This window comes from Nematolebias whitei, chromosome 2 (assembly GCF_014905685.2).
Source record: "Nematolebias whitei isolate Nwh7 chromosome 2, NemWhi1, whole genome shotgun sequence".
Classification (NCBI taxonomy): domain Eukaryota; kingdom Metazoa; phylum Chordata; class Actinopteri; order Cyprinodontiformes; family Rivulidae; genus Nematolebias; species Nematolebias whitei.
The window spans coordinates 60,267,799-60,286,090 of NC_056499.1; the positions used below are offsets into that span (position 1 = coordinate 60,267,799).

The following is an 18,292-nucleotide window of genomic DNA, read 5'->3' on the forward strand; positions in this document are numbered from 1 at the left end:
AAGCTGGAGTAATCGTCCCCTGTCCAACATCCCCTGTGAGAACACCTATTTTTCCTGTGAGAAAGATCAGACCCCACCCTCCAGATGAGTGGCGCTTCGTTCAGGACTTGAGAGCAGTTAATGCAGCAGTCCAGGCCCGTGCACCTATTGTTCCAAATCCTTATGTGATTTTATCACAAATACCAGCTGGCTCCACCCATTTCAGCGTAATTGACTTAGCCAACGCCTTTTTTAGCATACCCGTCCATCCAGACAGCCAGTTTTGGTTTGCTTTTTAGTTTTTGGGAAAGTCTTACACATTCACCCGCCTTTGTCAAGGTTATTCTGAGTCACCCACGATTTTCCACCAAGCACTGAATGACAGCTTGGCTGGGTTCTCTCTGCCCGATGGTTGTGCTCTGCTACAGTACGTTGATGATCTGTTGCTAGCAACACCTTCTGAACAATCTTGCAAAAAACACACTGTCCGTCTACTCCAGTATTTAGCTGAGCAGGGACACAAAGCATCTTTGTCTAAACTGCAGTTTGTGCAAACCACTGTGACATTCCTGGGCCACAGAATCTCTGCAGAGGGCAGAGAACTAGCTGACTCACGTGTTACAGCCATTGTCAGCTTACCTCTCCCTAAAACTAAAAAAACAGCTCATGTCCTTCTTAGGACTTTGTGGTTATTGTAGGCATTTCATTCCTAGTTATGCTGAGGTTGAGACTCCACTACGCACTGTTTGTCATGAAAAAGGCCTCCAAATGAGCTCACACATTACTTGGACACCAGAGGCACTGCAGGCCTTTGAGAAATTGAAACAACAACTACAACAAGCACCTACTCTTGGTATTCCAGATCCATCACGCCCATTTATTCAGGCTGTGGATGAGAAAGGTGGTTGCATGACCTCTGTCCTCCTCCAAAAACATGGAGATAGGCTGAAACTGGTTGCTTATTTTTCTGCTAAATTGGACTCTGTGCCTGCTGGTTTACCATTGTGTTTGCGCGCTGTAGCAGCCACAGAAAAAGCAGTTCTTGCGAGTGTGACATTGTTGGCTACTCTGATTTGACCCTACTTGTTCCACATGCTGTGACACAAATTTTGAATGAGCAAAAAACTGCTCACCTGTCCACAGCTCGATGGCTTAAATATCACACAACCCTACTGGACATGCCAAACATAACCATAAAACGTTGCAATGTTTTGAACCCAGCTACCCCCCTTCCAACGGAGGAGGAAGGCACACCTCATGACTGCATGTCTGAACTTGAAACTATTTGCACTCCACGTCCTGACGAAACAAGAACCCATTGACAAACCTGACTGGGAACTGTTCGTTGATGGCTCTGCATCACATGACCCACTCACTGGTACCATTCTTAGTGGCTATGCTGTTGTAGCACTCTCTCATACAGTAGAAGCAAAAGCATTAGAATCTTGCTCTGCTCAAGCTTGTGAACTGATTGCTCGCACAAGAGCATGTGTTTTGTCTGAAGGAAAAACTGTAAATATTTACACTGACAGCAGGTACGCTTTTGGTGTTGTCCATGACTTTGGAACACTATGGAAACACAGGCATTTCCTACGTTCTGATGGTCAGCCCATACTCAACCACAAACTTGTGTCTGACCTTTTAGACGCAATCATACTTCCATCTACAGTGGCAGCCATAAAGTGCATGGCTCACACAAAAAACACTGACTTAGTCTCAAGAGGAAATGCTCTGGCTGATGAAGCTGCCAAACTGGCAGCAACTTCCTCTTCAACGCTCACTCTGACTTTGACAAATGACTCACAAGACGATGACTCTTCATTCTCTGTTTCTGACATGCAGAAGCTCGCAAACGCCAGTGAAAAAGCAAAATGGAAGAAACACGGCTGTGTTTTTTCTGAAAACATCTGGATTGGCCCAAATGGCAATCCATGTTTACCTAAACATTTCTTCCCTTCTTTTGCTGTGTTGACACATTCTTTGGATCATGTGTCAAAGGGAGGGATGCTACGCCAGATTAATGCTGATTGGTTCACAGTAATTTTTTTCAAAAACAGCAGCCCAACATTGTGATGCATGTTTAAAATGTGCCACACATAATGTTGCCAAAACGATAAAAACAACATCTCCTGGAGCACACAGAACAATCACAGCACCTTTTCAACATTTAATGATCGATGTCATTGAACTAACACCAGTTCAAAACAAAAGATACTGTCTGGTCATTGTGGACATGTTTCCCAAATGGGTTGAGGCTTTTCCCACTAAACATGCCACAGCCAGCACAGTGGCAAAACTTCTGTTACAGGAAGTAATACACAGGTGGGGCATACCACAAAGAATTTCTAGTGACAATGGCCCACATTTTGCTAACCAGATACTCCAAGAAGTATCCACCACACTGAACTTTGACCTCACTAAACACTGTGCTTACCACCCACAAAGTTGTAAGGGTCCCACTGCCTGCAGCCTGCCTTGCTGATGGCCGCTGATTACCAACACCTGGCGGCCATCAGCCTGATGAGCCTCTCCATCTACTTAAGGCTGCTGTCCGGTGTGACTCAACGCTGGAGCATATCACCTCTCATGTTTCCTGGTTCCTTCGTGTTTTTGGATTCTCCTCGTGGCCTGACCTGGATCCCTCGGCCTGTCAGGTATCCCTCGTGCCTCTTTGCCTCCAGTTGCCAGCCTTCCTCGTTTCCCCTTGGACCCTTGTTGGATTTCCCTCTGCTGCTCTCTCCCTGGACTGAGGGACCAGCTCACCTCCTTCGGGTTTGGACTGTAAGGACAAGACGCTCTTTAAACAAACAACTCTGGTCTTCCCCGTTGGACAAACATTAACCTGTCGTCCCTCTTTCCAGGAGCCGCTGAGAAGCAGCGTGTGGACTTTAATATATCACTGTACATAATAAACACTGTTCTTTTGTACTTCCCCTGTGTCTGCCTCGTTCTGGGTCTCATAACATCTGGGTTCCCCGCGCAATCGTAACAGAAATGCTCCAGCCACAAAAGACCCAGAATGAGACCAAGAGTGAGCAGACAACCCCCGGTTCTGCGGAGGAGCGGATCGACGGGTTGGACAAGGTTCTTCATCAGGTGCTGACTCACCAGACAACGGTCCAGTCCAACCTTCAGGAGCTCGGCGGTATGATTTATTCCATTAAACGTCAGCTGCAAGCTTCTGCCTCCTCAGCTCCAGTCGTTCCGCCAGCCCCCGTGGCTCCTGGTCCCACTCCTCCTGTTCAACAAATATTCGTTAACCCATCTGAGTTCTTCACCGGAGACCCTGACCAATGTGGCGGCTTCTTGCTGCAGTGCCGACTCACCTTCGAGGGGGCTCCCTCCCAGTTCTCTTCGGACACGGCCAAAATCACCTTCTTCGTAAGCCAACTCAAAGGTAACGCTCTCCGGTGGGCTCACTCGTTCCTCTTGAGTCATGATAACCCCCCTGCTTCCTATGCACTTTTTCTTCGAGAGTTTCGTAGGATTTTTGACCGTCCCCTACAGACATCAAATGCCGCCAAGCGTTTGTTGAATTTACGACAGGGCCGTCGTAATGCCTCGGAGTTTGCTCTGGAGTTTCGGATCCTTGCTGCCCAAACAGGATGGGACGAACCAGCCCTCCAAGGTATTTTCCTTAACGCTCTGTCTGATTTTCTCAAGGACCAGATGGCCACGCGAGATGAACCCGAAACTTTCCACAAGCTAATAGACCTTGCCATCTCTATCGATGACCGTTTCTGGGAGAGAAGGAGAGAGGCAAACTACAATTCCCATCGACCCTCGACTTCCGGGTTTCAAACTTCTCCAGGTGAGCCCAAGTTTGCACCTTCGCACTACGTTTCCCATAGTCCTCCCACTTCCGGGTTCACGACCCCTCGCCATGAGTCTGCTTCGCCCAAACAATCCCCTGTGAACTACAACTCCCAGTCTTCCATGCTTCCTGGGTACAACCAATCATCTTCTTTTCCCCCTCGGGATTGCTCCCCCGAGCCTATGCAGGTGGGGCGCGCACGGCTGACTCCTGCAGAGAGACAGCGGCGTGTATCTGCCCGTCTCTGCATTTATTGTGGAAACCCCGGTCATTTTCTGCCCCACTGTCCGTTTTGGGGAAACGAGAACTTCCACCAGTAAAGCGGGAATTACTGGTGGGAACGTCTGCGTTAACCTCCCCATTCAAACTATTACTTCCCATGGTCATTCAGACACATAATCGTCGCTTTTCGTTTTCTGCTCTCATTGATTCAGGTGCTGAACAAAACTTGATCAGCGCCGACTTAGTTAAAGAATATTCTTTACCCACTCACGAGATTCCTTCGATTTCTCTCGCCGGCTTAACCGGAGATACGTTGACCCGTATTAATTTAAAGACCACCGAGTTACATGTCATTATCTCGGGAAATCATCATGAGATGACTGATTTCTTTATATTTAATTCTCGTAACCCCCAAGTAATTTTAGGTTTTCCCTGGCTTCGAAATCACAACCCAGTAATTAACTGGGAGCGCGGGTGCGTCGACAAATGGAGCGACAAGTGTTTCAGCAATTGTCTACGCTCCGCCATTAAGGAGTTCCCTCGGAACTCGCCTCCTCTAGAGGAGATCGACCTCACCTCGGTTCCTGCTGAATACCGCGACCTGGCGGCCGTTTTCAGCAAGCAACGTTCCTTGTCTCTTCCTCCTCACCGTCCCTATGACTGCTCGATTGACTTGTTACCTGGCGCTCCCTTGCCGTCAAGTAGACTTTACAACCTTTCTGGTCCTGAAAGGGAATCTATGTCCAATTATATTAACGAGTCTCTTGCCTCAGGCATTATTAGACCCTCGACCTCCCCTGTGGGAGCCGGTTTTTTCTTTGTTTCCAAAAAAGATAAATCACTTTAGCCCTGTATTGACTATCGGGGTTTAAACAGTATAACTATTAAAAATAAATATCCTCTTCCCCTCATTGATTCCTTACAGGAACAGTTACAGTCGGCCTCTTGTTTTTCCAAATTCTATCTATGAAACGCTTACCACCTCGTCCGTATTAAAGAGGGCGACGAGTGGAAGAGAGCTTTTCGCACCCCCTTGGGTCATTTCGAGTACTTAGTAATGCCTTTTGGGTTGAACAATGTCCCCGCTGTTTTTCAGGCGCTCGTCAATGACGTCTTGCGCGATTTCATCGGTAATTTTGTTTTCGTTTATCTCGATGACATCCTTATATATTCCCGCGACCCCTCTCAACACACGGCCCACGTTCGTACGGTTCTTCAGCGGCTGCTGGAGAACCAGTTATTTGTTAAAGCAGAGAAGTGCGAGTTTAACACCTCCAATGTCTCGTTTTTAGTGTAGTGAACTAAGCCTCAGGTCAAAACCTGACCCTGAAGACCTTCATGGGACAGAAACTGTTATTTCATTGATTTGAATCCAGAAATACAAACTAAGCTCATCCAGAGACTTTCTAATTTGTATCCTGAACTAATCAGTTGAAAGAACACTCTCTTTTTATATTATCATTACTATTTTACAATATCTTGATAATCAAAGTGTGTTTAGTTCAAATCATTTTTAAATGTTGAAATGAACCACTCATTTTAAATCAACTGTGAAACAGTATTAATGATTTTTTTAATCCTCATTCAAAGTAGAAATCATTTTAAATGTCTATGTTACAAAGTAATTATGCATTTTGATTTTCTCTCTGAAATGAGAAAGGAGTGATGTCGGTCAAAAGTCAGAAAGAAGTTATTGGAACGAACTGTCATGTTTTTAAACCTCTCAGACAGAAATAATCAGCTACTGGCACCTGCATCTCCCCACTTCGCCAAAACATTTCTCTGTCTGTTCCTAAACATCTCACTGTTTTTCTGACTCGTAGTAACCCTCTTACGTCACTAAAACCACACCCCTGTTGGTTCTTTCAACCAATCAGGACTTCCCAAATGGGACCGGAAACAGAACTCTTTAAAAGTCGACACTTCCTAGTTCCAGGCAGTTCTGAGAGCAGAAGTGATCCGAAGTTCTGGGAGCACAGAAGTTCTGGGAGACATGAACCGAAGTTCCGAGAGAGAACAGAAGTTCTGAGTTCCTCTGAGTCTTCTCAGAGTCCCGTTCGTTCTTCTGGCACTGATGGAGTTCGGCTGGAGTTCCTGTAGGAGCCACGATGCCTCGCTGTGGCTCCACCCTGTGAAAGCTTTATAACTTCTGAGGAGGTTTGTTCTGTGGAACGAGTTCTCACGACTTCGGCCGAGTCGCAGCCGCCCTGAGGAGACGCTGAAAGGTAGCGTACCAGGGACCTCTTGACCGCCGCGGATTCATCCTCTGCCCAAGTAAAAGGGTCGTCATGAGCTTCACTACCAGTGTACCACAGGCGAACTGCGCTTGAAAGGAGCGTGTTGTTCTGGTCTACAGACATACATCCTCATCCACATCTTTTCTCTCTATTTAAACTCCTTCATTTCCCATCTTTAAAACTCTTCTATCTTGCCAGTAAAAGATAAGCTAAGCCTGCAGTAATTAATCCAGATATCTTCAGATATGTCTGTGTTTTTAGCTGCAAGTGAGAAATCATGGCCGTATGATTTCTCATTGTAAAGCTCATTAAATAAGCTGTGTTATTGCGTTCAATCAGAATAATCAAGTGTACAATGTTTGATGTTGAATTTTGATTCTGTTAATAAATGACCACATTCATTTTGATGGTTCAAAGAAAATTAACGTCTCATGTCACAGTACTTCTAAGCACAAATCACTTAGTCCAGAAAAATGAAAGAATCCGTTTAAATTAAGTATAATATCATGTACTTGAACTAGTCCAGATATTATAAAATGTAAGAGAGTACCCCTGAGCTAAATCCATCTCTTGCTCTCTCACTACATTAGGTTTCATTTTTGAGGGAGGTCATTGCCGAACCGATCCCGAGAAAACCAGGGCGGTAGTCGACTGGCCGACCCCCGAGTCCAGGAAGCAGTTACAACGCTTCCTGGGCTTCGCAAATTTCTATCGGCGATTTATTAAAAATTACAGTTGTGTCGCCGCCCCCCTGTCTCAGCTCACTTCAACCGCCCGAGCCTTTCACTGGACCACAGAGGCTGAGGCCGCCTTTACGAGACTCAAGTCTCTCTTTTCCTCCGCGCCCATCCTTTGCCACCCTGACCCTATGCACCAGTTCATCTTGGAGGTGGACGCCTCCGACACTGAGGTAGGGGCGGTCCTTTCCCAGCGATCTCCTCTGGACAATAAGGTCCATCCCTGTGCCTTCTTCTCTCGGCGTCTCTCCCAAGCAGAACGCAACTATGACGTGGGCAACCGCGAGCTGTTGGCAGTCAAGCTCGCATTTGAGGAATGGTGGCACTGGCTAGAAGGCACTGAGACCCCTTTTTTGATCTGGACAGACCATAAGAATTTAATTTACCTGAGGAACGCCAAGCGTCTGACCCCCCGTCAGGCCCGTTGGTCGCTTTTCTTTAATCGATTTAATTTTGTCCTGACTTTTCGCCCGGGCTCCAAGAACATTAAGCCTGATGCCCTGTCCAGGCAGTTTGCTCCTCCTGATTCACCCGAGGTCTCTAACCCTATTATCCCTTCCTCATGTATCGTTGGCTCCCTCTCTTGGCCCATCACCGCCACGTTCAACAGGCCCTCCTCGCTGACCCTGATCCAGGTGGTGGTCCTCCCGGCACCCTCTTTGTTCCCTCCAGCGTGCGGTCCCAGGTGCTCCAGTGGCTCCATTCCAACAAACTTTCTTGTCATCCTGGAGTCAACCGCATGCTTTCCCTCACCAAGACCCATTTCTGGTGGCCCTCCATGACCAAAGATGTCAAGGACTTTGTTTCCGCTTGCCCTGTCTGTGCCAGGAAAAAGTCGGGAACTCAACCTCCGGCTGGTCCCCTGCTCCCCCTCCCGAGCCCTAGTCGCCCTTGGTCCCACATCGCCCTCGACTTTGTGACCGGTCTTCCCCCATCTGACGGCAACACCACCATCCTCACGATAGTTGACCGTTTTTCGAAGGCCGCTCATTTTGTCCCCCTCCCTAAGCTCCCCTCTGCCCTTGAAACTGCTGTAGAGGAACATATATCTGTGATATATTATCCATAAATTAAACGGATTCATTCATTTTTCTGGACTGAATAATATCGTGCATTGAAATTAAATGTGACGTGAGACGTTAATTTTCTTTGACCCATCAAATGAATGCGGTCATTTATTAACAGAATCAAAGTTTAACATCACACATTTACATTAATTTGGCAAATTGATTTCAACCAACAACATAATTAATTAGCAAGCTTTACAGTCAGGAAAACCATACGGCCATGATTTTCCTGCTTCACAACAGACATTTCTGAAAATATCTGGAATGATTTACTGGCAAGATAGAAGAGTTTTAAAGATGGGGGATGAAGGAGTTAAAATTGAGAGAGAAGATGGATGAGGGGTTGTTATGTGTCGGTATCAGAACGGCACGCTCCGTTAAGATCCTAGCTTCCTCCTCGGTACACTTAGGTAGTGTAAATCAACTCTTTACCTGTAGAAGGTGTCTCCACTGGTACGGAGTTCCATTTAACGCACCCTTTCAGCGTCTCCGTAGGAACAGCTGTGAATCGTCCGAAGTAGTGCCGGTATTCCGTCCGACACAGGTTCAACCCACTGGTGGACTCACAAGAGGAGTAAGTCCGTCAGAGGCTCCACTCAGATGTGGAAGATTTCATAATTCCCACAAGACTCGGAAGAACTGCGGATCATGTCTGAACCTCCTGTACTCTCCAGCACTTCTTCCGTTCGGTTTTTCTCTCCGAACTGAACTGCTCTCCCACCGCACTCGACTGGCTGGAACTAGGAAGTGCCGACATTTAAAGAGTTCTATTTCCGGTTCATTTGGGAAGTTCCTGATTGGTCGATCGACCAAACAGGGGTGTGTTTTAGTGATGTAAGAGGTTATTAAAAGTCAGAAAAACAGAAAAATTGTTTTGGAACGGACAGAAGATGTTTTTAAGACAGACGAGAGAAATGTTTAGGCGAGTTGGGGGAAAACAGGTGCCAGCTTCTCTATTTACGTCTGAGAGGATTTAAAAACATGACAGTTCGTTCCAACAACTTGTTTGCGTTTGACTCCAACCTTGGACCAACTTACACTTGCTCATTGAAGACAGAAAATCAGAAAATGCATAATTACTCTGTAACAGACCTTAACTTGATTTCTACTTTGAATGAGGATTAAAAAATCTCTAATACTGTTTCACAGTTGATTTAAAATGAGTAGTTCACTTCAACATTTAAAAATGTTTTGAACTAAACACACTTTGATTATCAAGACATTTGTATTATAGTAATGATAATAGAAAAAGAGAGTGTTCTTTCAATTGATCAGTGCAGGACACTTAGAAAGTCTCTGGATGAACTTAATCTTGCGTTTCTGGACTCAAATCAATGAAATACAGTTCTTGTCCCAGGAAGGCCCTCAAGGCCAGATTTGACCTGAGGCTTAGTTCACTACACTGCCCATCTACTCACCCTCCATGTGTTTCGGCTCCATGGGATCCCCTCGGACATCGTCTCTGACCGAGGTCAGCAGTTCATTTCACAGGTCTGGCACTCCTTTTGCAAGTGACTCGGGGCGTCTGTCAGCCTCACCTCTGGTTACCATCCTCAGGCTAACGGACAAGCCGAGCGCTGCAAGCAGGAGCTGGAGTCCACCCTGCGTTGCCTGGTCGAGTCGAACCCATCATCCTGGAGCCAGCACTTGGTTTGGGTAGAGTACGCCCACAACTCCCTCCGCTCCTCTGCCACCGGCATGTCCCCTTTTGAGGCTTCCCTTGGCTACCATCCTCCCCTGTTCCCCGAGTCTGAGTCTGACTGTTCGATTCCATCCGTCCAGCATCATTTTAGGCGTTGCCGTTGCATCTGGCGCCAGGCCAAGGAGGCCCTCCTTAGGACCGCAGCCCAGGCTAAACGGTTCGCTGACCGCCACCGTTCAGAGACGCCCGCCTACCAGGTCGGCCACCAGGTTTGGTTGAAACTAGGGACATCAAGCTGCGGGACACCCCCCGTAAACTGGCCCCCCCGCTTCATTGGTCCCTTCCCCATCACCCGTATCATCAATCCTTCTGCGGTCCGCCTCCAACTCCCCAGGGCCATGAGGATTCACCCCACCTTCCATGTTTCACAGGTAAAGCCTGTTTCCCTCAGTCCCTTGTGTCCCGCGTCTGACCTCCCTCCGCTGCCCCGCCTGATCGACAACCACCCTGCGTTCACCGTCCGTTCCATCTTGGACGTGCGACGCAGGGGTAGGGGTTTCCAATACCTGGTCGATTGGGAGAGGTACGGTCCTGAGGAGAGGTCATGGATCCCCAGGTCCTTCATCCTCGACCCCAGTCTCATCTCCAGGTTCTTCAGAGACCACCCCGAGAAGCACCTCAGGTCGCCTGGAGGTGATTCTTGAGGGGGGGGGGTACTGTAAGGGTCCCACTGCCTGCAACCTGCCTTGCTGATGGCCGCTGATTACTAACACCTGGCGGCCATCAGCCTGATGAGCCTCTCCATCTACTTAAGGCTGCAGTCCAGTGTGACTCAACGCTGGAGCATATCAACTCTCATGTTTCCTGGTTCCTTTGTGTTTTTGGATTCTCCTCGTGGCCTGACCTGGATCCCTCGGCCTGTCAGGTATCCCTCGTGCCTCTTTGCCTCCAGTTGCCAGCCTTCCTCGTTTCCCCTTGGACCTTTGTTGGATTTCCCTCTGCTGCTCTCTCCCTGGACTGAGGGACCAGCTCACTTCCTTCGGGTTTGGACTGTAAGGACAAGACGCTCTTTAAACAAACAACTCTGGTCTTCCCCGTTGGACAAACATTAACCTGTCGTCCCTCTATCCAGGAGCCGCTGAGAAGCAGCGTGTGGACTTTAATATATCACTGTACATAATAAACACTGTTCTTTTGTACTTCCCCTGTGTCTGCCTCGTTCTGGGTCTCATAACATCTGGGTTCCCCGTGCAATCGTAACAAAAGTGGGGGAGCAGTGGAGAGAGAGAATGGAACATTAAAAAACAAACTGACAAAAATCTGTGCACAAACCTCTCCTGGGTTACATGTTTACCCATTGCTTTGATGTACATGGTGATGCGAAGGAGAGCTAAAAATAACCTTAGCCCCTTTGAGATCCTGTTTGCAGCCCCACCCAACCTAGGAGTTGGGCCTACCACAGATCCCACAAGTAATCTGAAACATTGTGATCACAACATGCTGGCTTACTGTATTGAACTAACCAAATCCTTACAATCCATCAGGTCCCAAGTCCAAGGAGGACTTCCTGGTCCAGCATAAGCACAGCTGCATAACATAACCCCTGGAGATTTTGTTATGATTAAATCTTTCAGGAGGAAAAGGTGGAACTCCCCCAGGTGGACAGGACCATTCCAGGTGTTACTGACAACCCACACAGCTGTGAAGGTTGCTGAACGAGCCACCTAGATCCACGCGTCCCATTGCAAGCTGTTCAAAGGAACCACACCTCCATCGGGAGAAGGCCAAAAGGGAAGACCAGAACCAGGACCAGGGTAACCGAGTACCTGAAGAGTCACTCAGTGCCAACGGGCAACTGAGGCAGCGGTCTGTTGGGTCAAGCCCAAACCCGATAGAACCAGGACAGCTCACTCACTGGCACCAGCCCAAGTGAGGCGGCGTCCCCATTGCCCCTTTCCCCACTTTGTCAGGACAAGTGGCCTGACACACACACATAGACAATAACTGAACTGTTGCCTCTCACTAACAAATTAACACTCTCACACAGAGTGGTAACACATGAACATCACAAACACCTGCCAGAACCACTGATATAGAGAATTTTTACACACATGAAGAGAACTCCACGGTTTAGAAACAACATACCGCTGAGCTAATAAGGACCCCTTACCTAGAAGGGCCTCCCGACTTATTGGTTTGACTCCTGAAATAGTTTTACATCTGTTACAATGACCACTCCTACCACTCCTAGATGGCTTAATCAATCTGTAATGAGGATAATATGCGTCTGATATTATTCATAATTTAAACGGATTCTTTCATTTTTCTGGACTGAGTAATATCGTGTTTTGAATATTAAATGTGGACGGAAACGTGTTTAAATTTCTGACTCACCAACAACAGTGGGTCGTTTATTTTAAACGATTTAAAACACATCACACATTTACATTAATTGGCAGATTGATTACAATTAACACAGCTTAATTAATGAGCTTTACAATGAGAAATCATACGGCCATGATTTCTCACTTGCAACTGAAATACAACAGACATTTCTGAAAATATCTGGATTAATTACTGGCAGATAGAAGTTTAAAGATGGGAAAATGAAGTTTAAATGGAGAGAGATGGGTGAGGGAAAGTGTCTGTATAACCAGAAACAACACGCTCCTTTAGACGCAGCTTAACCCACGGTACACTCGCAATTGAAGATCGACTCTTTTACCTTTGCAGATGATAGTTTCGGCTTCGGTGTAGAGTTTTCTTTCAACTCTTTTCAGCGTCTCCGTAAGAACAGCTGTGACCTCAGGAGTCGTGAGATCATCACAGAACAGACTTCCTCATTGTTCAGAGCGTTCGTCGGGTAGAGCCACAGCGAGACGTCGTGGCATCGACGGACTCTTGTCACTCCATTAGAAACTGCTCTGAACTTCTGTTCCTCTGAACTTCTCTCGTTCAGGAACTTCTCGTTCGAGGTTCTCCCTGGAACTCTTGTTCTCCCTAGAACTCTTGTTCTGTTCTAGAACGTTGTTCTGCTTGGAACTAGGAAGTGTCGACCCTTTTAAAGAGGTCACTTCCGGTTCCTCTGAGAACTTCCTGATTGGTTGAACGAACCAACCGGGGTGTGGTTTTAGTGACGTAAGAGGGTCACTACATGTCAAGGAGACAGAGTAGATGTTTTAAGAACAGACAGAAAGATGTTTTGAAGAAACAGAGACATTTAGGAGCCAGTCTTCCTTCTATCTGTCTGAGAGAGTTAAACATGACATTTCGTTCCGATAAACATGTTTTTGACCGTTCCTTGACTTTTGACCGACATCACAACTTGCTCATTTCAGACAGAAGATCAAAAAATGCATAATTACTTTGTAACAGACATCTAACTTGATTTGTACTTTGAATGAGGATTAAAAATCATTAATACTGTTTCACAGTTGATTTAAAGTGAGTAGTTCACTTCAACATTTAAAATGGTTTGAACTAAACACACTTTGATTATCAAGATATTGTAAAATAGTAATGATAATAAAAAGAGAGTGTTCTTTCAATTGATTAGTGTAGGACACACTTAGAAAGTCTCTGGATGAGCTTAATTTGTATTTCTGGACTCAAATCAATGAGATAACAGTTCCTGTCCCAGGAAGGCCCTCAGCGTCAGGTTTTGACCTGAGGCTTAGTTCACTACAAATCCATCATGTGTTTCTTCTTCACCCTGATCGCCATAATTGTGGTTCTACTAACCTGGTATTTACACCCTTCTAACGGCCCTCAGAACAGACCTACTCGCAGCCTAAAAACAGAACACACACACACCTCACAGGGTCTGATTATCACTCATGAAGCAGGCAGTACCACCACATATCAGTTTGACCTATGCAAAATCATCTCTTGTGGCAACCAACAGGCCTACTATACAAATAAAGAAGTCTATATGTGTGTTATAGGTCCGACCAAGAACAGAGATCTCTCTAAATGTCCAGCAAACCCCCAACTTAGCACCTGCGTTGATTGGGGCCAGATAGTCAAACACACAGGCACATGGACACCGACACAGAGTTATGTACACGACAATATACGAAATTGGATACAAAATCTTACCCTCCAAAGAGACTATTCCAGTAACCCAAGTGCTAACCCCATTTCACTATCCATTCCTGGCCATTTCCTTACTCCCCCAGCACCCAACCCTTGTCTCTCCAAAGACAAGAGGGATATCTCGGGTACATGCAAATTCTACTCAGATAGCAGGACGATCGCTTTTGCCTCAGGAGCAGACATAAGTGGTACAGACCCAATAGGATGCTTTTTTTATACACATTGTACAACCAGCCAACACACCACAGCCCCAGACCTCGTCTGCAACTAACGAGACCGACCTAGCCCCCCCAACCGAAACAATACCAGTCATATCAGTAGATTATACCAAACTTAGCCCAGAAGATCTAATAGAGAGGGCAACAGGACATGGAGATGACAACATGTGGTTCTCCTGGCTTAATGAAGCTGCAAGAGAAGCCCAACTTAGCAACTGTGTAGCTTGTGCAGCAGCAAGGCCAAAGCTAGTTACCCAACCCGCCCCATTATTCCCAAACGATCCATGGGGATACAACTGTATGATTAACATAACTAGAACCGGCTCTCCCCCCAACTGCACCACCCTTAGTGACATATACCCACCCATTCATAATAAAACCCACCCAGGCTCATTTAAACCTAGAATGATCATGGGAGGGTACCATTGTTTTTATTTCACAGCCACAAACCCCAAACAAAGCTATGGAAACATAGACCACACTTGGTGTAATGTCACCACGCCAGTCTCAACAGACAAAGAGACCACCCAGCTCATGGGAACATGGGCAAGGGTAGGATTGTATTACTATTGCAGAGGTCAAAGACTAGTAGTAAAAATTCCCCAAAGGACAATAGGCCTGTGTACTTTTGTACACCTTATAGCACCATTAACCCTAGTTGGACTCCCATCTGACAAGCCCACGAGTCATAGAACTTGTCGGTCCACTGACTTTGACCCTAAGAGCTCACCCACGTACATAAATGCCATAGGGGTACCCCAAGGAGTCCCTGATGAGTATAAACTAGCCAGCCCCATCTGGTCAGCCTATGAATCTCTAATCCCCTACGCTACAATTAACAAAAACGTTGCTAGAATTAATTTCATCCATTATAATGTCCTCCGTCTTACTAACTTGACAAGAGATGTGATCGAGGGACTAGCAGATCAACTCAGACCCACCTCAAAAATGGCCATCCAAAACAGAATGGCACTAGACATGCTACTAGTAGAACAGGGTGGAGTCTGCCATATGGTAGGATACGAATGCTGTACATACATCCCAAACAACACAGCACCTGATGGTAAAGTTGTACGAGCCCTAGAGGGACTGAAAGTTTTGTCCACAGAAATACAAGATGCCTCAGGGGTAACAGACCCTATTTCAAAATGGTTCTCAGAAGGTTTTGGCAGGTGGAAAGGTATATAATGTCTTTCCTTATGGCTCTAGGAATAGGCCTAGCCATTTTAGCAGTCTGTGGATGCTGTTGCATCCCTTGCCTCTGATCCTTATCTACCAGAATCATCACAACCGCTTTCTCCCCAGAACGTGCAGCTCAAACTTATGCTCTCCTTACCCAACACCTACAAGACCAACTCCTCTCTGAAGATGATTCTGAAACATCTTTACTGTCAGAAAAGGATAAGCCTGCCCCCTCACACACAGTCGCAAAGGACACATTCATCCTGAAGAACGTTTAAAATGCGTATTCTCTTATTTATCCAAGACAAAGACCCTCAATTAGAAAAAGCAACTTTACTGATTGACACCGACACCCCTGAAGATAAGCTGTTCTTACATTATGACATAGAGGGAACACAAATAAACCACACTTTCCAAGGTCACCACCAGATTAGATTTCCTAAACCTAGTCTGTGAAGCAGTCCAACAGTGGGGATTCAGGCTCCAAACCTCAGACTTTACGTTTACAGGACAAGGGTACCAAGAAAGACTCACCTTTATCACCTTTTTAACACTTTTATTTTCATTCATTTTATATTCATTTTGTGTTCAAATACCATGTGTTCATCTCATCTTCAGCTATGCCACACACACAAGGGTTCTGTCCCCTACAGAAACAGCTCTTGTCATTTCCAGCTGATTTTATGAAAGGCTCATGTTCAACCGTGATTTCATGCCACATGTGTCTTGATGAAGGTTTACCTATCAGTGTCTTACCTGTTGCACATAATATTGTGATTTTGTGTGTCATTTTTGTTGTTCCTTGGAAGGAACAAAAGGGAGGAAATTGAGGAAGAAAAACAGTATATTTAATAATTTTAATATCATTTAATGTATTATCTTTGTTCATTCTTCATTTCAACTGCCACCTCATGAGGAAACAAGAACCTGCAACAGAAAAACATGTTTACTGTCACAAAATAGCTTAAGCAGAAACCAGTTTTGCCTAAAAGAACTTGTTTGTCCCACCTTGTATTGTTCCAGTAAGCCCTTAAGGCACATGACTCATGAAGAGTGAAATTTTTGAACGCCCTGTGCGTGCGAAGGACTGTATAAATGAAATATTCACTGATGTGTTCTTCAGAACTTCTTGAGCCTTAAGCCGTGCTGTTCTCCCTTTGCAAAGGAAATAATAAATCTGCTGCGTGTTGCTTATAACTAAGATCTCAAGTCTCATTTACAAAGTTTATCTATAAAATAAACTTCACATCACTAACTTTATTAACAAAGGCAGTCATAGTGGAAAATAAATAATATCAGTGACATTTACTGTAGCACGTTAAATACTATGAGCAATAATTACACATGATTTATTTTGTTACCACTAATTTAAGTATGAAAGGCAGTCATAGGCAAAATAAATAATGTAGTAATGTGAGAAATAATCAGTGATATTTACTCTGGCACAAGCTACGTCAGGTAAACTGAAGTAGTTTACTGTAACTAGCTTCAGTAAGCTACTGTAGCTTGTGCTACATTAAAGATCACTGACATTTACTGTAGCATAATCTACATCAGCTAAACTAATCTGTGCTACATTAAAGATCAGCCATCTTTAATGTAGCACAGATTAGTTTAGCTGATGTAGCATGTAGCTATGAGGGACATCTACGTGTATATTATTGTAACTACTTACTCTGCCAGTCACCAGAACTTTGTTAACATGAAGAGTTCGGATGTCCTTCACAAAGCCATCATTGATTATAAGCATCCCTGGATTTAAACCTGTGAAGCTCCTCTGTTGTAGCACTCCTCGTGTTCATTAATAATTAACGATATCAAAGTAACTTCTCGGTGACAACTTGTCTGTTTCCTCTGACATCATTTCTTTCTCCATCTCATAGGGACCGCAGCTATTTTATGTCTATATCTTGCTCTTGGTCAAGAGCATCAACATACTGAGCTCTGGTCTGTCTGTAAGCATCTTCTTCATCTTCTTCACATGCGCTTCAACAAATGGCGGAAAACCCGGTATTGCACAATACCGGTCACGTGTGTGTGAACTATGAATAGTTTTCATTTGATACTATTTCTATCTTAACATGTGATTCTTGACCTGCCATTGTGTATCTGTTCCTCTCAAATCCAGCCGGTCGAAGCAGATGATCCTCTTGTCCTGAGCCTGGTTCTGCTAAAGGTTTCTTCCTCTTGTTTCTTTCCACTGTCGCCTTCATGCTTGTTCAAGATGAGAGTTCTGTGATGGAGTTAAACTCAAAGCTGCTCCTCAGATAAATAATGTTCAATTATTATTTTATAGATAAATGTTTCTGTTCAGTCCCTGAGACGGCTTCTGTTGTGACTTTGTGCTGTTGAAATAAACTGAACTGAAAATGAAACTGAATATGTCTTATTTCTTCACATCCTGATGCTGCTCAATAATCCAGGTAGAAAATTCTAACAAAGTTAAGTCAGGTCCTCTGGACGGATTAAAAAAATAACAAATATTTATGAATGACTCTGATAGAGCTGCAGCTGTCTGGAGAATAACAAGCTGCAGGATCAAACTGACATTTCATGACATTCTGGTGGTTTTGGGATAAGCCAACAGGAGTTTAGATGTACTTCCTCACTGTTTTGCCACTCGGTCACCTGGTGTCAATGGTGAACCCCCTGGCCTTTGCTGTGTTCACCAGCTGGCTGAACAGCTCCTGTCGGGGCGGTGGATGGCGCCTCAACAGGGCATGATGGGGAAAAGCTTCCTGGATTTTGCGTGCCACCCAGCAGTTAGCGTAGATCATGCATTCTGCCACAGTCTCATGGACCTCTAGAGACTGTCTGGGGACCAGCGCTGTGATGTTCCTGTCCTCATCTAGCTGAGCTCTCACCTGAAGAGACAAGGTGCCAACAGGTAAAGGACTGGACTTATATGGAGCCTTTCTATCTAATCCAGAGCTCAAAGCTCTTTACTCTTTTAAGGGGTGGCTGTGGCTGAGTGGTTAGAGCAGTCGTCCACCAGTGGTAGAGTTGGGGGTTCAATTCCACCAGCAGTCACATGTTGAAGTGTCCCTGGACAAGACACTGAACCCCTCATTGCCTCTGATGTGTCAGTGTCTGAATGTG

At 45.5% G+C, this 18,292-nt stretch overlaps 1 protein-coding gene across 1 annotated transcript in view; it reads right to left on the reverse strand.

Annotated features, from left to right (window-relative positions):
- Window positions 1-18,292, reverse strand: part of LOC119427485 (DIS3-like exonuclease 1) — a 139,065-nt gene that overhangs the window by 120,156 nt on the left and 617 nt on the right. Inside the window, exon 2 of the mRNA XM_037695112.1 lies at window positions 17,822-18,052. Within this exon, the coding sequence (XP_037551040.1) occupies window positions 17,822-18,052 (231 nt within the window). The remainder of the gene's footprint in view (window positions 1-17,821; window positions 18,053-18,292) is intronic.